Source organism: Elgaria multicarinata, chromosome 13 (assembly GCF_023053635.1).
Source record: "Elgaria multicarinata webbii isolate HBS135686 ecotype San Diego chromosome 13, rElgMul1.1.pri, whole genome shotgun sequence".
NCBI lineage: Eukaryota > Metazoa > Chordata > Lepidosauria > Squamata > Anguidae > Elgaria > Elgaria multicarinata.
In genome coordinates, this window is record NC_086183.1 from 27,662,368 (window position 1) to 27,686,935 (window position 24,568).

Sequence of the window (24,568 nt, forward strand, 5' to 3'; positions counted from 1 at the left end):
GAGGCCTCGGGTATGAGAAACGTGGGGAGGGACTCCCCCCCCCCCCATTCCCAGATTTGCTCCAAGTTGAAGCAGCTTCTGTCCCCGCAATCTTTAACAGGTGCTGTGCTTTGATACTCCAAACCAGGTACTCACAGTGAAGTCTCCTCTATTCTCATGAAGAGGGTTCCAAGAAGCAAAATTTTGCCCCCACCCCACCCCACACACTAGTGGCACTAAGATGTGGCCAACTCTGGGGAGGAGGGGACAGCGTGGCAGTTGGCATTTGTGCAAGAGTCTTGTGTGGGCACCCTGTGCGTGGCCCGTTTTGTGCCAAGACGGTGGGGTACCTCCCAAGCGCCTGGGTTTCTAATCCAGCTCGGTTGTGGGGTGCTCTTGGCTGCCTCTCCTTGGGGTGCTGCCCAGTTCATGCTGTCTCTTCTCTCTTCCTCCAGTTTATTTTTAGCCTCTGTCTCCCTTGCTGTTGCCTGTTGCTTGGAGACTGGTACTTTGGGGGGGGGGGTTCTGTTTGTAAAGGCCCTGTGGTGCCAGGGAGCAAGGCGAGTGGAAAGGATGCTTAGTTGCTCTCTTGTTGGGGTGCACAACTCTTTACTGCCTGAGGTACACTTCAGCCTTGTTCCTTGTCAGTTAGTGGATTATCAGGCATTGGGGGTGAGGATACAACGGAGACTTGGAGGCCCCCTGAAGGTTGGCGTGTATGGGGCCGGTTTTTTAGCCCTCCCACCCCTCTCTAGATGACATCACCATCCTAATGGCTCGGTCTCCGCCGATGCCCTTGAGCCCGGCGCCCGCGTCCCCGGCCTCCATTACAAGGCCCTGAATTATTGATGGGCTCAGAGCGCCTGGGGTTTGGGAAATGGGAAACCACAGCCCCCCTCCTCCTCCTTAACCCCCCCAGCAAAGCTCAGACACCCCCTCCCCCAAGGCATTGGGCACAGGCTCAGCAATTTCAGCAAAGGAGATATGGAAGCAGGTGGGGGCAGGAGGGAAGTGGAGGGGGGTTCTCCTATATATATACCACACATACCCTGGCTTTGCATGGGGTGCATAGCTACTGGCCTGTATGTAAGGGGCAGCGACGTGAGTGTCGGTGTGATGGAGCGGATAGAGGTTTGGATCTGGACCCAGGTCTATATCCCCACTTGGCCACGAAGTTCACGGTGTGGCTTTCGGCCAGTCACTCTCAGCCTAACCTACCTCGCAGGGTTGTTGTGGCACCCACCCTCTGGCAAACCCTCCCTCGTGCCATGCAGGAGGCGGAAAATATAACATCCTTTTAAACGCCTCTTGGAAACACTTATTTTTAGCCAACACTTCCCGTGGACTATAACTTATTCTGGTTTTATATGATATTTTTAAAGTTTTAAATCTTGACTTCTTTGTATGGTATGGTTTTAATTTTAAACTGCCCAGCGAGCCTCAGCTATTGGGCAGTATAAAACCGTAATAAATAAATAAATGAATGAATAAAAAACGGAGGAGGCATAATCATGGGTAGTGCTTTGATTTCTGTGGAGGGAAGGTGGGATATAAATACAAGCGGATTTAGGGGGAACTGTGTTTGTAGGGGCAGGAGGTGGTGAAGCATTGTCTAATTAGAAAGCGTGGTCTTCTCCCCCCCCCCCCGACCTCCAGTCCCCCAAATACCTGGCTCGTGTGGGTGGGAAGGGCCACTCCATTTACCAGGCCTTGGGCGAGGGCATATGGGGAAATGGCCCTATTGTCTTCGCTTCTGACTTCCTGTTTATGAGAGGACAGCGGAGGGCAGCAGAAACTTTGCCTCTCATAGGAGGGGAGTGAATAGGGATTTAGTCCCTGGGCGAAGCAGGATGTGTGGAAACTGGGCCTGTGTGGTGTCTGAAAGATTAGGGACCTCTGCGCACGCCCCAGCACCCCGCCCGGTTTGCTCCCGACATTTTGGCTCCTGGGGTGCCCACAGAGGCTTGCATGTGATTCTCTCTTAAGTCCCATAGTATATCGTATGTGTTTCTGAGGGAAGGAGGGCTTCTGACGGCCTCTGCGTCTTTCCCCCCTGCAACCCCCCCTCCCCAGGAATGCTCGGGAGTTGGGCTAGGCTGCTGCCTCGTGGCTGGAAAAAAAGGGCCCCTTGTCTGGGAGCTGCTGACCTCAGCCACTAACCATCTCCCCCCCCCCCCACAGCCTGCCTAGTGAGAACATGGCACAAAGAACGCCCCCCCTCCTCTTCCAAACATGTTGATGCTTTTTCCCTCGGCCATAATGGGGCTGATTCTTTTTCCCAGAGTTCTTGAGCTGTTACTCTTAGATCCTCACTTTCTCTCTTCTCCTCCGCCTCTCTTGCCATCACCAAACTCCTTTTCTCGTGTGTTTGTTACTCCGGGAATATTTTGGTGCTAGGGAGACTTGAAAGGTGTGTGCCTAGCCAGGTATGTGTCCCCTGGGCAAAAACTCCTGCAAGTTGGGAACAGAGGGCGGCCAGCTCTTTACCCTTTCCCTCCAGGTAGGGAGGCTGAGATCAAGAGGCAAACTAGGTTGCTTGCTCCCTCCCTCCCACCCACGCTCGGAGGAGGATCTGCCTGGGACCTAGCCTGGAAGTCGCAAGGCGGCTTGGCCAGCCTCCCAGCCTCCTGGCTGCACAACGGGAGAGGCGGCGGCGACGGCGGCAGCAGCCGGTTTCCTGTTTTCCCTCCCTGTGCACGCTGGGGAGTGTGTGTGGAAGGGTGGGGGTGGAATCCATGCGCCCTCCTAGCTGCAACCTGGATGGAGGTGGTGTGAGAAAGAGAAAAGTGCCGAGAGTCTTCCAATACGAGCCCTCTTTTGGTTTAACCACTGAGCATTTCTGCCAGCACGTACCGATGGGATGCAGGAAGTGGATCAGAGTATGGGAAATGGCAGGAGCTTTGTTCCAACTATTCTTCCTTTAACAACAACAAAAAAAGTTTCTTTGCATTCTCTCTCCCTCCCCACGCTTTTATCCAGAGCTGGCTAACTCTCTGCTTCTCTTTGCCAGGGTTCGCCTTCCCAGACTGGGCCTACAAACCCGAGTCGAGTCCTGGCTCACGGCAGATCCAGCTGTGGCATTTTATCCTGGAACTGCTGCGCAAAGAAGAGTACCATGATGTCATCGCCTGGCAGGGGGACTACGGTGAATTCGTCATCAAGGATCCAGACGAGGTGGCCCGGCTCTGGGGAGTGCGGAAATGCAAGCCTCAAATGAACTACGACAAGCTGAGCAGGGCCCTGAGGTGAGCGTGGAAGGGCTGGGTGGCGAGCGGGTGCCAAAACTAGAAAGAGAAGCTCCAGGAATCCCCTCCCCCTCAGCTTGCTCTCACATGCCTGCAGGATGGCTACCTGGCGTGCAATTTGGCACCCTCTGGCCTTGTGTTATTGCATGTTGCTAGTCCTTATAGATTTTGACGTGAATAGGTGGCATCTGGTGAAATCCCAGAGCTGGGACTGAGCCATCAGAGGGCAGGGCTTCAGCCTCAGCGTAGGTAACCGTCTGCACTGCTCTCACCCGTTGCTACTATCACCTGCTTTTTCTAGATTTAGCTATACTTGAAACCTTTTGTCCATTCCTCTGTGAGAACTTTCATTAAATAAATAAATAAATAAATTCTATTTTCATAGCATCATAGAATAGTAGAGTTAGAAGGGGTCTAAAAGGCCATCGAATCCAACCCCCTGCTCATTGCAGGAATCTACCTTAAAGCATCCCTGACAGATGGCTGTCCAGCTGCCTCTTGAACGCCTCTAGTGTGGGAGAGCCCACCACCTCCCTAGGTCACTGTTTCTGTTGTCATACTGCTCTAACATTCAGGAAGTTTTTCCTGATGTCCAGCCAGGATCTGGCTTCCTGCAACTTGAGCCCATTTTCCTGCACTCTGGGAGGATCGAGAAGAGATCCTGGCCTTCCTCTGTGTGACAACCTTTCAAGTCCTTGAAGAGTGCTGTCATGTCTCCCTTCAATCTTCTCTTCTCCAGGCTAAACATGCCCAGTTCTTTCAGTCTCTCCTCATAGGGCTTTGTTCCCTGAATGTTTAGAGAAGAATGAATTGTGGAAAATACGCAGATGCATACAAATTTGCATAACACATCCTGGTTTTGGCTTTACTTGGTGCAGAATCTGGAGGGGAGCAGGTGCTAAACACACATACCTCTGGTTTTTATATTTTGCTGTATTCCACTCATCTTCCAAGATACTCAAGGTGCTATAATGTCTAGTTCTAGTCTGGAACCAGGACCGGCGCTACCATTAGGCCAACTAGGCAGCCACCTAGGGTACAGACCTCAGAGAAGCACAGTAATGCCCTTTAAAGGTCACAGTTTTATATAAATTAGCTGTTTTAAGGGAAAAAAACATAATAAAAGGAAAATATAATAGTTCAGAAACTCTTCTTGAACAGCTAAATTGATGTTGGCAATTTTTTGTTGGGGGTGCAAGTAGTTTGCCTTGCCTAGGGCGCAAAATAGTCTGGCACTGGCCCTGTCTGGAACTACACCAATTTGTTCTCTAGGTAGGATTTTTTTTTAAAAAAAAAAATTTTTTTTTTAATTTTTTTAGATAGAACAGAAAATAAAACAGGTCTCTAGGTAGGATGTCTGGTCATGGTCCTCTTTTTGGAACAAAAAGTTTCTTTACTTTTTGGAACAAAAAGTAAACAAAATCATAGAGAGACCAGATGTAGGTTAAGAACCCTTTTAAAAGCCCACGTCTGAAATAACTCTAGTATCATAAGAGTTCAAAAGAGGTCATCTAATCCAAACACTACCACCTTGCTCAATGGAAGATGCAGTATGGCATTCCTGACAGATAGCCACCTAACCTCTCCTTAAATACAGTGAAAAAGAGCCCACCACCTCCTGATATAGTCTGTTGCACTGTCCATAACCAGAGTCGTTGTTTGCATTCCTGGATTGTAACACACAACAGAAAGCAGTGCAGGCCGGCGGTTCCGATGTCAATGAATCCACTCCGGCTTTCAGTCAGAACTATTCAGAACTTGAATAGCTCCCTTGGAGTTCTGACTGGTTCTTATGGAAACCCGGAGCGGATTCACTGTCCCATTGACATCAGAGCCCCACCAGCTTCAACTGAACAGAAGCTAATTAGGCTGTCACTCCAGAGGCACAATTGCACAAGTCTGCATGTGCCATGGTTCTTTGGGGTCGAAATGGAAAGTCTTTGGGCTTCATGGTAGATTCTAGCCTTCCTCAAGCTGGTCCCCTCCAGATGTTTTGGACTTCAGGCCAGCACATCAGGAGAGCATCGGCTTGGGGAAGGCTGATATAGTGGGTGGTAGGTAGGGATCATGACAGAGTGGGTACTTTGAATGCAGAAGGTCCCCAGGTTCACTCTTTAGCCTCTCTGGCTAAAGGTAGCAGGTGATGGGAGGGGGAGACCCCTGCTGGAGGCCCTGGGGAGTGCTGCTGGTCAGTGGTAGACAAAACGAGATGAGATGGACAAATAGTCTAACCTGGTATAAAGCGGCTTCCTACATCCCTTAAGGCGAGAGCAACGGCGGGCATGATTGGCTCTTCCAGAATCCGTACAGGGCTGGGAGCTCTATGATCCGGCTTCAGCGGGTGCAAAGTTGCTGCTGTTCCTCTACTTGCTCTCGAGGAGGAAGGCATTGAGGATGTGGGGCTGGAAGGAAACGGCTCTAAATCCCAGGTGCTTAGCTGTAGGAGAAGGGGGCTTTGGCAAATCACTGTGTCTCAGCCTCTGTTTCCCATCTGTACAATGGGAAGATAACTTCCCTGTTAATTTAGGGGTGGGAAATGTGTCCATGCCCCTATAAAGGGATGGCTTGGTTGCGTGTTGCTAGTGAAGAACAACAACAAATGTTACTAGCCTGCGTATCTCCACGTGCCTGTTGGGGTGGTGAAAACCAACCATATGAGGAAATGGTTCCTACAGGCAACCGTGCAAGTGGTTCTTTACAAGCCTGTGATACATTTCCTGTGCAGCCATAAGGTTTAGAAACCTGTCCCTTCTGAATGTGAACAGGTGGTGTTTAACAACTGCTCAGGCTGCAAAACTCAAATCTTCCAGGGCTGTGCAGGAACCACAGGCCACCCACTATGTATTCAGAGCCTGAAGTGTTTCTGGAGTGGGTGTTCAGTGGGACTTGTGAGTCACTGACGTTACATTTCTCCTCCTCATTGTCCTCCTTCAGGTACTACTACAACAAGCGAATCCTACACAAGACCAAGGGCAAACGTTTCACCTACAAGTTCAACTTTAACAAGTTGGTGCTGGTCAACTACCCTTTCATTGACATGGGCATGGCAGGTGAGTGCGGTGGTGGTGGTGGGGCACGTTATATTGGGAAGGGGGTATTAAGGATCCGTGCCTGTCAATGAAGCTTTCACAATTTGTTAGCTTTGGACAGTCCTCTCTCTACTCTTCTCCCAAACAACTTGACCTTCTGACACCTTGAGTGCCGGAGAAACTTTAGCTTAAATGCAAGTTGGCACCACTGAGGAATACGTAGTGAGCAGTTGCATTTCAAGATACAGAAATTTGGGAGCTGTGTGTGTGTGTGTATCCATCCGTGTCTCCAAGAATTGGGGTGCTGCCTTGAACACACACAAGCAGCAACACCTCCCAATGTCCTGGTGGTTGTGTATCGGCTACTCATACAACATGGATCAGGGGTCTTATTTGGGACCCCAGGAATCCCAATAGCCCATTCTTCTTTTGGAGGTGTGATAGGAAGGGGGTTATGTCTGAGGAAGGGTGCAAAGTAATAATCCTTCCGTGGGGAGAAAGATGTCTGTGAAAGAGCACAGGTTAAGAAGATAAGAGCCATGCAGCATCTCTTTCCTGTTCCCCAGCAACTGGTATACATATTGATGCCTCCATTATGATGAGTAGCAGTCATTGAGAGCCTTCTCCTCCATGACTTCATCTAACCTCATTTTAAAGCCATCCAAATCCCAGCCCGTCAGTATCAATGGATGTTCTGCAAGGGTCCATCTAGTCCAGCATTCCGTCCACACCGCTGCCCACACGAAACCCACAAGCAAGTCCTGAGTGCGAAAGCACCCTCCCACCCATGTTCCCCAGCAACTGGTGTATATGCATGAAGTACAGTCCTTGAAGTTTCCAGTTAAGTGGAGGCAGGGCTAGGAAACACCTGTGCCTGAGGCACGGAGCAGCCTTCCCCAATGTGGGGTCCTCCAGTTGTGTTGGACTATGTCTGGAGGGCACCAGGTTGAGGAAGGGTGCCTTGGATGGGTGGCTGCCCCCAAAGGGCCTTCCTGGGTTAGGCAGGCCAGTGGTCTGATGAAAGCTGCCTTGTACTGAATGTGCTCAGGCTGGGACTTGGGTGGGAAGTGGTTGAGTGAGCAATTAAGAATATAGGAAGAGCCCTGCTGGATCATGCCAGAGGCCTATCTAATTCATAGTTCACTGGATGCCTGTGGGAAGCCCACAGGAACACTTCCCCAGCGACTGGTATTCAGAGGGACGGTGCCTCTGGTATTGGAGGTCCTACATAACAGAACAGTGATAGGAAGCTTTGATGAGTTGGGTCCTCTCGGGGGGGGGGTTCCTTTCCCACCCCAGAACATTGTGGTTTCCCCCCTAACTCCTTCTCCCTGCACCCACAGGTGGGGCAGTGCCCCAGAGCGCCCCACCGGTGCCCTCGGGTGGCTCCCACTTCCGCTTCCCGCCCTCTACGCCGTCCGACGTGCTGTCGCCTGCCGAGGACCTGCGTTCGCCTGGCGTCTTCTCGGCCGTGGCTCGCCGCTTGGCTCGCGGCTCGGTCAGCGACTGCAGCGACGGCACTTCGGCCAACTCGGAGGTGGAGGAGTCCTTGGCTGAGGAGCAGCGGCGTGGCGGAGGGGAGGCCGGCGGCTTCCGTGGCCCCCCAGTGCCCGGCCACCCCCGCCTGGCCCACGACAGCCTCTTCAGGATTTACCCTCGCCCTCGGGTTCCTGAGCCCCTCAGCCCTTTCCCCGTGTCTCCCTTGGCTGGGCCCGCGGCCCTTCTGCCCCCTCAGCTGTCCCCAGCCCTGCCTCTCACGCCCTCACACCTGAACTACACTCCCTCGCCTACCCTCAGCCCCATGTATCCGGGCGGCTCCCACTTCTCCTTCAACCCTGAGGACATGAAGCGCTACCTCCAAGCCCACACCCAGAGCGTCTATAACTACCACCTCAGCCCCCGGGCCTTCCTGCACTACCCTAACATTGTCATCCCGCAGCCGCAGCGCCTCGAGAAGCCCCCTCTCCCGCCCCCGCCCCCGCAGGCCGAAGAGCCCCCGAGCCCTTTCAAGTTCAAGCTGCAGCCCCCGCCACTGGGGCGTCGCAACCGCGACAAGCAGCAGCCCGTGGCCGTGGCCCCAGGAGAATCCAGCAGTGGTCTGCCCTCCTCCTCCTCCTCCTCCTCTTCTTCTGCTTCTACATCCGCCACTGAGCTGCCGCTCCCCCAGATTAAAGTAGAGCCCATCTCGGAGGGCGAGTCGGAGGAGGACCTCACCGTCGAGGTCACAGACATCAGCGAAGACGATGACGAGGAGGTCTTCAAAGCCCCTCCTGCACCGCTTGAGAAGGCCGAGGAGGAGGAGACCCGGGCGGTGGCGCCCCCTGTCTCCCGGGCTGGAGAGAGCGGCAAGTGCATCCCGCTCAAGTTACGTTTCAAACGCCGCTGGAGCGAGGATCAGCGGCTGGAAGCAGGCATGGGGGCCGAAGAAACCGATGACAAAAAGGTGAAGGGGGAAGACAGTGCCTGCAGCCACGCGGAAGGAACAGGAGGCAGACGGATCAGCACAGAGCTCCAGCGAGCCACTGCTGAACTGACCCTGGAGAACCGGGACTCTTAGAGCTGGGATTTGCAGCCCCCCTCCCTTCCCGGGACAGATGGACACATGGACGGGAGCAGAGGGGGCTGGTGTTGCTGCCTTAACTCAGAGTTTATCTTCTTACCTTTTGTCAGTTTTCCTTCCCTTCTCTTCTCTTCCCTGTTTCTCCCGAAACTCTGTAAATTTTATTATTATTTCTTTTCTGGAAGCCAGAAAATCTTAGGGGTGCGGAAAATATTGAACAGTTTTTACTTGTCTATATACATATATAAATATAAATATATATATATATATAAACTCTTTGCGGGGGTGGGGGGATTTCTAAAAATGAATATGCCACGGCAATTTTTACTCTTAAATGTTCTCTTTCACCTGTTACCCACTTCCTTGGAGTCCTTTGAGGTATAGAGCCCCAGGGCCTTTTTTTAATTAGGCAAAGAAAGAAACCCCACAGAAATAAGTAGTCGCTTTTTAAAACAAAAAGCTCCTCACTGTTTTTTTTGCCTTCATGGGGGATTGTACGGGTGGTCTTAGGAAAGCTATTGCCCCAATACCTTCCTCCTCTACCACCCCCTGCCCTCCCCCTCCCCCCCAGTATTGGCAAGTTTAAGCACAATATACTTTTTAATCCCCCAATGGATTGAAAAGAGAATTAGCCATATATCCTCATATCCATCTCACTCCCCCATCCAAATAGCACTATGAGAAGCGTGTGTGTGTCTGTGCGTGTGTGTGGATAACTAATAACCCCTTCTGTTTTAAAGACCCACCCACTGTATAAGTGACGTCTTTACCATTTAAAATCTAGCCCATCACTTCATCGCGTCCTCGTCTCTCCCCCACCTGGATTGTAAGTTGATGTCTTTGTGAAACCTTGTGATCAAGAGCAGTGGCAGAAGGGAGATTCCCCCCCTTCCCCCCCTCCTCCTGTTCTCCAAAGAAAACCCTTCATAATACATTGCTTTATGTAACCAAAAAAGTGGGCTTGGGTGCCGTGCAGTCCCCTCGGCCTGTCCCACTGTGGGGTTAGGGAAGGGGGTGGGGGTTTGAAGGTTTTTTTAAAGTGCCTGTTGAAGTACTGTTTCCAAGGGAACCTAAGCAGGGAGTGGGCTGTCCTTTTACTCTCTCTCCCCGCTACTGTTGTCCCAGGAACCCAATCCCTTCTTCCCATTTCCTCCTTCTCCTCCCCAAAGAAATGAAGGCACTGTTTCATCACTTCATTGAATAACTCCTCCTTTTCGCCTCCCAGAGAGGGAGAATCTGGAACCATCCCACTCATCTATTGAAGAGGAAAATGTGGGGAGGGGGCAGTAATGTAAGGTGATGGTGCCTTTGAAAAAGAAAGCAGGGATTTCCCCCCCCCCCAAAACACATCCATGTACCCTCCCAATTGTGCTCCAATCCCTTACAGGCATATTTGCCTTTGTTCTCAGCTGCTCCCCACTTAAGCAGGAAATAAACTTTCCAGTTCCCGTCAGGAGAGAGAGGTTGGTGCGTTTTTCCTATGAGAAAACCGAAAGGGCCTGTTTTGGAAAGGATGCTGTTAGCTTGATGGCTGGCGCTGGATCTTAAACTGCTGTTTGTGGGGTGAACATAAAGCAGCAACATGCTTGTGGGGTTTTTTTTTAATACAGCCTTATTCAGATTCTTTGTACATATCAAAGAAATGGGGGTGTCTCATTTTAAGAATGTAAAAAAAAAATTAAAAAAAACCAATAAAAGGGTTTTGAGATTTCATAACTTCGTGCTCCCTTTTTAAAAACAACAGCAAAACTATATGAATATTGGAAAGTTCTTCTCAGTAAATAACATGCTTTAGTCTTTGTATCAATGCAGGCACCAAGGCATTTTGCACTCAGGTAACACAGACTCTCTACCAAGGAAAGCCGGATTTGGGAATATGTATAGTTTTTGCAGAATTTCTACTAACTTGCATATTTATAGATGCCTCACCCATAACCACAGCAAATGTCTTTCTCCATCCTTCTAGCTTCTAATAGTTTTGCAGGGATTCATGTGCACATACTTCCTTGGTAGCCATAAGGAATTTGTGCGCATAATGAAAGCTGAGATCCTTGAAGCTAAAATTCTGCACTCCCGCATTGGGTGCCTTCTCTGCACTCTTACCTAGTTGTGTAAGGGTCATGCTCCTGTTTCATTTCTATCCATGCATGGAGTTCCTTGACCTAGATAGCTCTCCCCTTCTCCCCCGCTTCAGATTCTTTAAACTTGACTGAAAATTAACTAAAACTGTAGTTGCAGTGTTCTTATTTTCCATTCCTATCTTAGCATATCAAAAGTGCTTTGAAAGGAGCTCTGTGATTGCTTGCTGCTGCGTTTCTTCTCCTTTTGAACAAGTATAAGCCTGCAAGGAATCATCTTGTTGATCCTACTTGTTTTCTGCCTAGAGCTCAAGGCAACGTACATGGGAATAATCCTGTTTGTAAACTGTCTTGTATGGTTTGAGGAAGTTAGGTTTTTTGTGGGTCTCTATCCAGGGGAATTGATAGACACTTAAAAGATCTGAGGCTGTGGCCTATAGACACAACATTGCTTAAGTTTGGCATAGATGAATGGATATGCAAGTTTTGAAATCACTAGAATTTACATTTTACAGAAGGCAAGCCAATTTCCCATCCAAGTAAACCCAAGTAATTTTAAAATGCATTTGCATCCCACCCCTAGAACACCCAAATCAGTTCAATTCCCATCTCGATGATCCAGTCCCTAGTCCAAACTCAATGTCTATCAAATTACCTGCATGCTTTAATCATTACATCATCCCCCTAGCCTTAGTTCAAAGGGGAAAAGAAATGGTTTATTCAACACGGGTTTTGGTGCACCGATATGGAGTGGCACAGCAGCTCAGTTCAGCAGCCCTCTAAACTTTGCATTAAGAGTTTGAAAAAGAAAGAAAAGGTGCCACAAGCACGCAGCTGCTCTTGAGGCCAGGCCCAAAAGACATAGGGCCCCTTGCCCTCGGCCAGGCCCTTATGAACGCCCCTAGTCTCTACCATCCATGAATACCATACCGACTGCTCTCTGACCCACAGGAACACTGGGGGTTCCCCCTCTGCCCCGTGACCTCCTTCCTGCTTTTCTAATTCCCCATTTTCAAAATGACCGAGCCTGCTTAGAATGGGCCAGCCAGTCCCATATTCTCAGTGAGAAAGAGTAGGGCCCCTTCAAAATTGTTCATGGGAGAGGTGGAGATTAGCTACTGTGATGAGGCTTGAAGGAAAGTGGTGCGGAGTCTAGGGCCAATCTCTCCGGTTAAAATTTTTCCATATGTTTTTTTCTCAATGCAGAAACTCAGTGCAGAGGGTGGGGGGATCTTGATTTGCATTATGCCAACTCCTGCAGTTCATTGCTAACGTGTACCTTAAGATGTGTTCAGTTTGGCCAATGTTTCCCTTTTGGAGACTGCCTGTCATTCCAAGAGCAAAAAATAAGGATAGGGAGACAACCTGATTTGCTGTTCGTCACGTCAGGATCTTGTTTGGTTCAGTTTTGGACATAACTGAATGTCACCAATAGCATAGCAACAAGAGTTGTGGGAGAGCAGGTCAAGATCAAACGAAAGTGCTGATCGGATTCAATTGTTTCCTTATATCACAAACTTCAGGCAGGAAGTTGTCTTCCCTTGGCTACTATGGCATCCATACTTATGAACAGCACAAGCAAAGAAATAGTGGGGCTTGCATTTCCCTTAGTTTGTTTATTTGTTGTTTCAACCGTCATGGTCATATCAATTTTACAAATGCATAGATAAGCACACAAACTTTACAATACAAAGAAGTAAAATACAAAAAGATACTAAAAGAAGATTCATAGCGGTCAGTATGGTGAAGTAGTATTAACTTGTATACATCTATGGCCCTTTTAATGTAAATTCTTAATGTCTTATTTTAATTTTTGTATTAAAACTAACTTTTAGATATTTGTGGGCACCTTTTAATGAAAACCTTTTAAGTATCTTTTTGTATTTTACTTCTTTGTATTGTAAAGTTTTTGTGTGCTTATCTATGCATTTATTAAGTTGATATAACCATGATGGTTGAAACAACAAATAAACACAACTAATTGTGTTTCCCTTGGCGCTAAAGGCTGACCAAACTTTTCTGCAAACTCAACCCCCTGATCTGTACTATATGTGGGCCCAGCTCAGGTTTTGTTTGAAAACAGGATAAAAATTTATTTATTGACCTTTTGAAAAAAGGTCTTGGGAAATATTGGGACTGGGTTTATTGTGGGAGTGAAGATTTAATGTATGAACGCAGTGGCTGTTTGAAACTCAATCTTGTGTGGTACATTATGGCCTAGATGTTGCTATGTCATTAAAATCTCAAACTGAACTTGCTACTTAATCTGGTGCACCTTTGGTGTAAGTCCACATGGGCCTGGATAGGGCAGGCAAACGAACCCGATGGAGGCTAATATTTTGCTAGGTTGCTTCCTCTTCTATCTCATCCCCGGTTCTCCACTGCACCATTCTCCCTCTATGTTGTAGAGTTTTGGGGAAACATCTGCTTCGAGCCTGTGTTCCATGTATGCTGCAACGTTGTGGAATGTGACATTGGCTGCAGAATTCAACTTTCTGAACGGCTCAGCTCTTTTTTACGGTTGGAAGGACATGTCTGAAAATGTGAGGCTAATGCTTTCTTGAAGTTTTGGAAGCCAGAAGCAGTTGGGGAGGAGGGGAGAGGGGAATTGAATAAGAACAGGATCCAGCAAAACTCCTTTCCTTTCTCCAAGATGGGTAAAAGTCAAGAGTAAAACATGCAAGCTTGCAAACTGTATACAGGCTGCAGAATTTGGATAGCTTGATGCAGAATATTAATTTTTTTTTTTAGTGTTAAAATTCATCCAGCCTATTTTAGTCCCACTCTGGAAACTACTGGGCATGATTAAGTTTGTCTTTGGCTGCCTTTTTCTCTCTTTTTTAAGCTTTAGGGGAAAGCGTGTGGAATTCTGATACATAATTTCTTTTGCTTCTTCTCTTTTAGAGGTGGGGTGGGGGTTGAAAGAGGTATTCAAATCCCAGAACAGACCTGAGAACTGCACCCCTTCACCTCTTAGTGGTGTGTCATCATCACCCCTAGCATTCTGCCCTCTTGCTAGAAAGACCGGTTTGCGTTAAGAGTGTCTTGCATCCTGTCCTGGGGCAAGTCAAAGTTCCTCTTCTGTCCACTCCGTTGAAGGCTGTAAAAATGTTCGAGCAAGCAAGCTGAATTTTAGCACCTCAAAAGCAGCAGCAGCTAGTCACTAAGCTTGAGACCACCATGATTTTCTAGCATTTGGGGGGGGTATTAGAGCTTTCGAACCTCCTTGTTTGTCTTCCCAAGAAAGTTAAGAGCTCTTTCACACTGGGATCAGTTTAGGCATATAGCAGAACCAACTGGTTTATCTTTGCCCGGACCATGCCTTTTAGACTGAGAAGTATTTTGTGAACTGTTGTTTTCCCTTAAAAGTATCTGGAGAATCAAAAGACTTCTGGTGCTCTAAAAGGTGAAGAGAAAAGAACACAGTTTCATACCTGGAGCGGAAGGTGGTGCGGAAATTCAAAATGTGTGTGGGGGTCCATCTTATTTATACAGTCTGTTTTTAAAAAATGCATAAGAGTGGCTGAAAACCAGCGCACTTAAAATGTATCTTCACTTTAAATGCTTTCTGAGGAGAAAGGTCTTTGCTATTTTTTGGAAGACGGTTGAGGAAGGGTATCAGCTAGTATCTTAAATTCAAGAGGAATGTTATCACGGCACAAAAGACACTGTTCCTTCTAACTGTTGGCTCCGATGTCAGTAGGGTGATGAATCTGCTCCGGGTTTCACTCAGAACTAGTCAGAACTCTAAAGGAACTATCCAAGATGTACCATCCATTGTATTTTTGCAGCCATGAGGACTAGAAACTTACGTCTGTGCTCTCATATCTCTACCTATGACCATTCCTCCAGCTCAGCCATAATAATAATAATAATTTTCTTGCCCGCCTCTCCATCTTGATAGAGGCGGGGGATAACAACAAACGATAAAATACATAATACTCAATTAAAACATAATATACATTGTTAAAAAATCCTAAAAAATTACTCTTTTCTCCCTTACTGTCTCTTATGCCTGAAACACTTCCTACAAGACCTCTGTGATATCTTCTCTATAGTCACCTCCTTCAAATCCCTCCTCAAAAACTCTGGTTTTTCATGAACCCTTTGGCGAAATCCCGTAGTCCTCTAAATTTGTGCAGTTTTGTGTAAGTGAATACAAATGTTTCTCCTGGCCACCTGACTCTCACCATATTCTGTCCCTTCCCCCATTGCTTTCTAATGTTGAATTTTCGAAAGTAATCTCCTTGGGGCAGCTCTCTACCCCCCCCCCCCCCAAAATACTCTTTGAAAAGGGCTTAAACTTGAGGGTGCTATATAAACCATAATACAGAAGATGACTTGTATGACTTAAATTAACCGCAACAGCCAGCAGACTGAGAGTCTAGGAGCAGGCCTCAAGTTTTTTGCCAACGTTTTTACTGTCATAAAGGTCTTCTGAAAGCCCCTTGGGACTTTTTCTGTTCTACTCTCTAAGTGGAAGGAAACACGGGTCAGATGTGGGTGCCAGAATATCTTGTCCTTCCTGCTGTTCTTGCCATGCCTGATAGAAAGAGGAAATCTGCCAACCCAGACGAAATCAAAACTCCACGATTCCAGGAACGGCAGACTTCCTAAGTGCCTTCCGGAAACTTCAAGCAGGGTGGTAGTCATCATTTGGTGGTTTGAAGTTTTACAAATTTGGCCCCTGAAAATGGAGTTGCTGGCCATGCCCATAACTATTCTCAAGCAGATATTATCTTCCCTCCAAGCGGAGACTAGCAACCTGCAGCGTCTGCCAGAAGACGAAAGGGGGGGGGGGGGGAGAATAATACTTCTCAGTACTTCTAAAGTACCTCTCTTAGCACGGACTGCCTGTCCAAGTGCTTGGCTTGCATCGACTGAAAAGCAGGGACGGTTTTGTTCTTCTTGGTTCAAGTTATATTAGGAAACAACATGCAATTATCTTGTAATGTGCAAAAAGAACCTCGCCAGCTGCAGTGTGTGTGAAGTAGCATACTATGCTTCACCTGGGGCCTCAGTGTTCATGCCCATGCATGTGTGCGCATAGTGACATGATACATTCATATTCTCTCACATATATGCACAGTCTCTCAGTTTCTAGAGGTCTGGGAGGGAGGAAAGGCAAGCCGAGACCTGAAAATACAGCATCTCAAACTAACAAAACATTTAAAAGGCAAGCACAGAGCAAGCTACCAAAGACAAGCGTCTGAAAACCAGAACCCTTCCCTGCTAGAAATGATTGAAATACATTCATTTAATTGCTGTCTCTTTCCCTCAGAGTGGTGTACGTGGTTTCTCTCCACCACCCCTCCATTTATCCTCAGGACAACCCTGTGAGGTAGGTTAAGATCGAGAGAGTGTCTGGCCCAAAACCACCCGGCAAGAGTATTTGTTTGCCTTTTATATCTTCCGAGTCCTCGGGTCTGCTTTCTGAGGTAGATCCAGAAGAACACACCCTTTGAAACTATTTTCGGGTTGGGTTTCTGCAAATATCTTAAGTCAGGCCTAGCCTGGGGGCAGCTGAGGGCGAAGAGGGTCTCTTTGGGCTGAGGGCACCACCTACCCTGGACAGATGCCCCATGCGGGCTTCCCAGAAGGCGGGTAGGTGGGTGGCCAGCCGGGCCGCTCCAGCTGCCAGCCCTTCAGAGGCGGCTGAGGATGCGGGAAGCAGGGTGGGGCGGCTGTTTCTGCCTTTGCTATTTTGGGAAGCAGGGCCTGAGCCAAGAGATGTGTGTCTCCTAGCAACGGTGATGCTTCTCTCAGGAGCAATGGGAAGGTGAGGGGGGGGGCATTGCTCGGGGTGTGTGTGAAGGGGGGCAGGCTGGTGGATGCTTTGGTACAGGCCCGTTGCTGCCCACCCAAGCCTTGCCCACCCCTGTTCGGTGCTCTTGCCTTGGCCACCCTTGGCCAACAGCAGCACTGTTGACGTGAGCCTGCAGGTGCCTCTGTGTGTGTCTGTGCGCGAGCACGGCACAGTGCCGTCATCCCCTAATTGAATTAATCTCGCCTGCTCCCAGTGGGAGGCTCTTTGCTTCTTACCCTTGACTTACTAAATAATTCATTAACCTCCTCTCAGGCGCTCTCGCCCCCCTTCCTCTCTCCCCCCCCCCAACCACTTTAACCCTTTAGGCTTTACGTTCCTACACTGGAAAGTCGGCAGGGGGTGGCGGGAGAGCGGGAAATTCCCCTTCAGGATTTGTGTACGCGGCGCTTGGCCGCTACGGGCCCAGCGGTCAGGGTTGCGTGTGGCCCTTCGGCCAGATGAATGGGGTTTAATGAACGCTGAACTGCCTGGTTCAGATCATGACGAGGATCTGCCTCTTCCAGCGTTCGGACTCCGGTGATGGTAGACCCACGGGTGCTAAGAAAATCCTTGCTAGGCAGTGCTGGATTTAGGAACAAGCCAAATAAGCCATGGCTTTGGGCGTCATATTCCGAAGGCCCTCCTCTAAATATGTTGGAGATAACGGCGATGCATTATAATTGGAATTGTTTTGGCTTAAATGTGTTGGAAAATTTGGTGTGACTTACAACAGAGTTGCCTTATGTAGAGAAAGCGTGACAACACAGCATTTAGTATTGGAGGCAATAAGCGCAGACTAGTGCCAGTTTTTTAAAAGTTCAAATCAGCACATCTTCAGAGAAGGCCATCTAAAACTGATTAGTAGTACGCACCCCCTAACATTGGATGGTACTTTTTAAATTACCCTTTCTATTATAATGAAATACAGTTTTTTTCCTCTTTATTTTTATGGCATTGGGCCTCAGAAACGTGACATGGTTTAAGGCCTTAGCATGTCTTAATGTACTGAGTGTGAGGGGTGGTGCTTCTTCCTCATTGCTGCCTGCTTTGACTGGCAGTGTCTCTCCTAGGTTTTGGATGACCCTTTTAACAGGGGATGCTAGTTATTGCTTTGATAAATGGAGATGGGTGTTGTTCAAGTCATATGAAGCAGCACAGGAGAAAATATAGGTGGGGATGCATCAGCCAAGACAAGGGGCGGGAGAGATTGTGCAAAACAGAAGAGGTTATAATGAAGACAATGCAGAGGATCTCTTCCGCCAGATAGCTGGAGGGTTTTGAATATTCAGTATAGCTCCAGCACTCGATAAATTCTGAAGCATTAACTATGAGGACTAGTATCTTAAAGCCAATGGAGAAAACTGTAGAGCAGACGTGGGGAACCTTTTTGACCAGAGGGCCACCTTGGTTCAGGGCAACATGTTGCAGGCCGCATGCTAGCAGTGGGAGAGGTCACCCAACAGTTGTCATGCAGCCTCAACTTGAATGCCCAGATCCCATTTGCCCTCTCACAACCATGCACTCTCACAATCGCAGATTCACACTCGCACACACCCCGTTCCCCCCACGGCAATCAATCTCTTTAAAAGCCTGACTGCAGTAGGGAGACATAATTAGGGGAAGGGCACAACGTTGGGGAGGAGAGAGTTAAACATTACCTCCACAGCATTGACCCACACACAAATCCTCCCTCTTGGAGGCTTTTAAAAATCCTCCTTGAAGCGTGGGAGGGAGGGAGGAAGGGAAATCCCTGATCTCCGATTGGAGATAAGCCAGCAGGGAAACTGGCAGCTTGGCTGTGGACCTCCCACAGGCCGGAGAGTCAGTTCAGGATCTACTGTAATCGCTTGGAAAGCCATGTGGCTAATACCTGTGCACTCCCTGTTAGGTTTGGGCTGCGATCTGAAGCACATTCGCTAAAGGAATTATTATCACCGAATGACTTATTTTTGACCAGGGTTGCTAATTGACCAGGAAACTAAAAAATGGACTGACCCGGTTGGTTCTCTGCCTTCTGCAGCAGCTTCATCTTGCAGAAATCATCAGGTGAAGCTCTTCATTGCAGGAGGACAAAACATGACCGACTGCTACTGTCTGAAGATCAGGCCAATGCTAAAGAAAGATAAGTGCAAAGGCAGGTCAAAAGCCGGCACTGTACTTAGTAGAGATGTTTAAGACGAGGTTATAAGTATGGCAGAGTTAGTAAACTAGGAGCAAAATGAAACACAAACGGGCCCCAGTGCTCGGTATACCTGAGAATGTTTGTTGTGCATTTTCTTCTTCACTGGTAGACTCACCCAAGAGGGTCATATCTACACTTGGATCTCCATTGAGGTCTCTTGGCTTTTGATCTTACAAGGCACCGGAGGCAAAACCGTTTGTTTCTAGGAGTATGGTCCACCATGGTAGTAACCCTGGATTGAGATCTGCACCTCCCTGTTCTGGCTGCCGGGTGCCTGGCTAAACTGCCTAGTTTGTGATATTTACACAAAAAGCAACTTGCTCTTACAGAACAGTGCTTAATGTCCTAAAGGACTGGGAACTTCATCAGTCCTGGAAATTTTGCTCCTAATTCTGGGACAGGCTATGGTTTTTCCGGGGGGGGGGGGGCAATGTATTTTGCACATGCTCAGAAGGATACTAGGCTTAATCATTACTTCATATGCTCCAGAGACTAAGGAAAAGTTTTCATAGAGCTCAGATAAAAATCCTGTTCAAAAGCAAAACTTGTTTGGGCAAGCAAATGATCTCTTGGTCTATTATTATGAATTTTCTTGGCTCCATCTTTCATTATACGAGGACTTGAGTTCACCTAATGAGGTTGATGAACAATCCTAGGTTCAGGAAAGCCAGAAGGAAGTCATTCTTCACACAATGTAAAATTAACGTAAGGGATTCACTGCCACTAGATGTAAGGATGGTTAGTAACGTTGATGGCTTTGGGAAAAGACTGAACAAAAATCCAACCTCTAACAGCTTTTAGGCATAATAGCTGAACGGGACCTCGTTTCAGAGGGTGTAATAAATAACACAGAAGCTCATCAGCAAAAATTATTTATTTATTTTATTTACAATATTTATATACCACTCCCCACTGAAAATTTCGGAGCGGTGTACAAGATAAAATAACAGAATAAAACACTTTAAAATAGATTTTAAAAGAAGCAAAATGTACAGTGAATTGTGGCTGGTTATTAAGAAAAGACTTCCTGGAATAATGTTTTCAGGAGGTGCCGAAAGGAATACAAAGTTAGCGCCTGCCTGACCTCCAGAGGCAGGGAGTTCCACAGGAGGGGCGCCACCACGCTGAAGGCTCTTCCCCTGGTGGACTCCAATCAGAGGATTGGTCTATGTGGAACCACCAGGAGCAGGCCCTCGGTTGACCTCAGTGACTGGGCAGGTTAGTAGGGGAGAAGGCGCTCTCTCAGGTATCCTGGTCCCAAGTTGTTTAGGGCTTTGTACACAAGTACAAGAACCTTAAACCTGGCCCAGTAGTGAATAGGCAGCAAGTGCAGTTTCCTCAGCAGAGGAGTTACATGCTGGAAAGGGGCAGCTCCAGACAACAGCCGAGCTGCAGCGTTCTGCACTAGCTCCAGCTTCCGGAGCAGCTTTAAGGGCAGCCCCACATAGAGCACATTGCAGTAATCCAATCTTGAGGTTACCACTGGCTGTACCACCGTGGCCGATTTTATTACAATACTTCCCCCCCCCCTCCTTCCCCATTTCCTGAATTTAGGACTCTTGATCATTGTTCCTCTACTTCAGCCTTTCTCAACCTGGTGCCCTCTAGATATGCTGGACTACAACCCCCATCATGCCCCTACCAGCATGGCCAACCGTTGTCCAACACATCTAGAGGGCACCAGGATGGGGAAGGCTGATCTGCCGTGCGGCCTTCTGCCCTATTTCTGGTCTCCGAAACTTGTCCCCCTTCTTTTGGCCTCTGTGTAGCTGCTCACCTGCAGGAAAAGTTTTGCTGTCTAAAAAAACCACACACACACACACACACATTCCACACAGACGTGCACACATATGGACGTTTCTCTGCTCTCTTAGCTATGCTGGGGTTTTTCCTGGAGTACAGGAACAAAATGCTCCAAGCGCCCCCTACTTGGAATCCAGTTCAAGAGCACCCCTCCGGCCTACTTGGGTTTATATCCCTCTCTGCTAGGGTTTATGGATAACTGCAGTGGCTTTAGTCAGCAACTGGTTTTCAAGAGAGCAGGGAGGGAAAGAGAGATTAGGGCACCCATTTTCAATCCCACCCAACAGTGGTACAGTTAAGGTTAGATCTTGGACCTAAATGACCACCCAGAGAAAAGTACGTGCAGAAGGAAACACCATTTGATCCCTGTAGTCATGATGGTGTTATGATTTAAGTCAATTTTAAGGTGCCCGCGAATGTTTTTTTTAAATTTTCATTCAGGGCTTGCTAACAATTTTGCTGTTCCTACCGAGCAGGAAAGTAGAAGTAGTTTTAAAGCATGGAACAGCAAGCGACGGGGTGGAAGAGAAACGCTAGCTGTGTGCTTCACAACTAAAGGAATCCACGTGGACCGTTTAAAGGGATCCCCATAAGACCATGAAGTCCACGGTCTAAAATTTCCTAGTTATACCACTGTTATGGAGCTACTCTCACTGGAGATGCCAGGACTCCAACTTGGGACCTTCTGACTGCAAAGCACAGTGCCACAGAGCGGTGGCCCTCTCCCCCACGTAACTGGGGGCTTGTAAAGAAATTCCCCTTGATGACTAATAGTGCACACCTATACTCTGTGAAGAAGTAAGTCTCACTGAACTAAATGAGACTTACTCCCAGGTAAGTGTGCATACTTTAGGACTGCAGCCTAAAAAAATCCCTTCTCATTGGGGTAACGCCGGAAAATGATATGTCTAATACTCGTTTGTATTATTATTTAGTACAATTTTATTCCTGCTCAAAATAGCATCCAAACCCCTCAACCCATTGTATCCCTACAACAACTCTATGAGGTAGGTTAAGTCCTCTTGCCATAGCCAGCTCTCTCCCTACATCTCTTTGACTTTTGGGATGACAACTTGGGGGCATTTATTATGAAAGAGCAGCCAGAACGTTCTGGTTTACACATAACACTAACCCATAGTTTATTGAAATCATAGTCTGTTGTCCTACCCTGGGTTTGTCTGGCAGACGATTGAACAAACCACGGCTTGCTTGTTTCCCTTCTCCTTCGCCACGCCCCCACCCCATACCCCCAATGCCTTTGTGGTACTGCAGTACTGGTATATAAAGAGGCTGGGGTTTTTGACCACTCTTGCCTGCTGCCTTTGTAGCCTGGCAAAACAACCCATGAACAACCCACAATTCTGAGTTAGCACTTAAAAGACATCACATGTTTTAAACAACCTACAGCTCACAACCCAACAATAACTCTTGGGCCAGTTAGAACAATACTGTCCATGGGTTAAACAGTTTGCTCAATATGACAGTCCATGGGATGTCATGCATGAGTGGGAGAGAGCAGGCACACTGCCTCCCACATGCCTGCCACTTTTAATCAGCAACCCACAAGCAGCTTCAACATAGGTTGCAGAGTGTGTCATCCATACCTAGACTGTTTGGTTGTTTAGCCTCTAAACAACCCAGCAGTCCAGGTTTCCACAGTATGGGAAACCCATAGTATGTTGGGTTGTCATTACGTGCAAACCAGGTCAAAGTTGTTTCATCTGAATGACTGGCCTCTTGGAGTAATAAGTCTTCTGGAATAGGAGCTCTTCTGGAAAAATGACTCCACCATGAACATCTCCTGGAGCAATTTACAGTGCAATCCTATACATGTGTACTCAGAAGTAATTCCCGCTATGTTCAGTGGGGCTTATCCTTAGTAAAATGTGCATAGGGTTGTGACCTTAAGTTCTACTTTTCTAAATGCCCTGAGGACAGTAAGGAACATGGATATTATTCTGACATGTCCCGACAATAACGCTTCTATCTGTCCAGAACCAATTTGTTGGCAAAAGAATAGTAGCCTCCAGGGCATGGAATAAATGTGTTTTTTCATCTTTCCTTCTCTTATGTTGTTTCAAGGTGCGTGCAAATTTCAGGTGTGGTTCCTTGCTTTTCTTCTTTTTTAAGCTCATAAATTTCTTTTGCATGACGAGAGGGTGTCAGGGGTGCAAAAAGACTTTTAGCCTGGAATCCATTTGAAGTACTTGGCACTGATGCCGAAAGCAGTGGCATTTCTCTGACGCATATATTGATAATTATTTATTTAAGAGAATTGACACACTGCCCTTGTATTGTAATAACAAGATGAACGATAACATCTAACAATACAATGAAACAGATAAAAGCAACTTAAGGCAAGGCAATTAGTCTCCTAAAACTCATCAGCCTGGCAGGTGAAATGCCAGCCAGAATAAAAAATGTCTTCACTAGGGAGCAACAGGTGAAGAGATGGCTTATTTATCTAGAAAAAAGCACATACTCAAATGAACAGCAATGGAAGGATATGGGATCATACCCAGGCCTCTGAGGGGGTATCTGTTGTTCCCACCACCTCTTGCTAACCCGGACACATATGTGGAGGAACTGGTGGCTGAGACAATAATAGGATTTACTAGAACTCCACACTGGGGGCTCAGGGAGTGTTCTGGGCCTTTCTCTTCAGAAGGATCCTCCTATAAACCAGTATGAGAATTGCAGCTCTCAGTTATTTCTGATTTAGATTGTAAGCTCCTCTGGGAGGAGGGATGTGTTTATATTGACTGTTCTGCAACTCTTCAGCACCTTCAATGCCGCAGCCTGCATTTTACCTGGCCGACAATAAAATCACACTGCCAGGTAACCAATCCTAAGCCTCGAAAAGGCCTTTGAATCTAGATTCTGCCAAATTCCATCACCTGCCCACCAAATTCTGCCTGGCTCTGCCACCTAGCTCTGTGCTAGGAGTCAGTATTGTGGAAATGAAGAAACTGCCAGTCGTTTCAAATGAAACGATTTGAAAACTGCAAGAAGAGATCTACTGAGAGCCTATGTGGAGCAGCTGACACAGCAGCCTGTGGTAGTCTAGTGCCTTCTACAGGCCTATCCAGTAGAATTTTAGGATATTTTTAGTAGGTTTTTAGGACGATTTTAGGATGTTTTTAAACAGTATTTTGTGTATTTTATGCTTGTTGTTCCCCGCCTCGATCCAATTGGAGAGGCAGGTAAGAAATATATTACTATTACTATTATTATTACTATTACTACTACTACTCCCCTCATCCTTCACCATTTGGCCATGCTGCCTGGGGCTGATGGAAGCTGTGGTCCAAGTCATCTGTAGCGCACACCAGGTTGAGCAATTGAATTCATGCAAGTGATAATAAGGGGAGAAGTCTATTTTTTATTATTATTATTTGCTATGTACCCCCTTAATCAGCTCTCCTCCAACCTGCTTGAAACTCAGGAGATCGTTTATCCAGACGAGAATACTACATTTCCCATAAACCTCCACTGGGAACAGCGCGGTGCGCGACGGGAATTGTCTCTCTCTCCCCCCGCCCCGCGCGATACATGACGGGAATTGTGTTTTTTCCCTAACGCGGCGCATGACGGGAATGGTGTTTCTTGCTCGTTCCACACTGCATGCCGGGAAGCTTACTCAGGAGGCACCTTCTAAGACCATCGTCCGCCTTGTGAACAACGCGTCGACGGGGCTAAGGGGTCTCAGGACCCCCCGAAGTTACAGTGGCCTCGTTCCCACCCATCGCTCCCTCACACAGCCCTCGGCCTTTCTTCTCGCAATGCACGATGGGCGCTGTAGTCCACTCATTGTAGTCAAGGTCCCGGCTCGAGTCACGGGGTCCGCGCGGAGCACATTGGGAGAGCAATGCCTTAACCGCAGCGA

The 24,568-nt window shown here is 47.7% G+C and overlaps 1 protein-coding gene across 2 annotated transcripts in view; it reads left to right on the forward strand.

Moving 5' to 3' along the window:
* Positions 1-10,529, forward strand: part of ERF (ETS2 repressor factor) — a 29,149-nt gene extending 18,620 nt beyond the window's left edge. For both annotated transcript variants that reach the window (XM_063139868.1, XM_063139869.1), the window contains exons 2-4: positions 2,990-3,224; positions 6,159-6,274; positions 7,597-10,529. In XM_063139868.1, the coding sequence (XP_062995938.1) occupies positions 2,990-3,224; positions 6,159-6,274; positions 7,597-8,810 (1,565 nt within the window). In that variant the 3' untranslated portion in view covers positions 8,811-10,529. The remainder of the gene's footprint in view (positions 1-2,989; positions 3,225-6,158; positions 6,275-7,596) is intronic.
* The last annotated feature ends 14,039 nt before the right edge of the window (positions 10,530-24,568 follow it).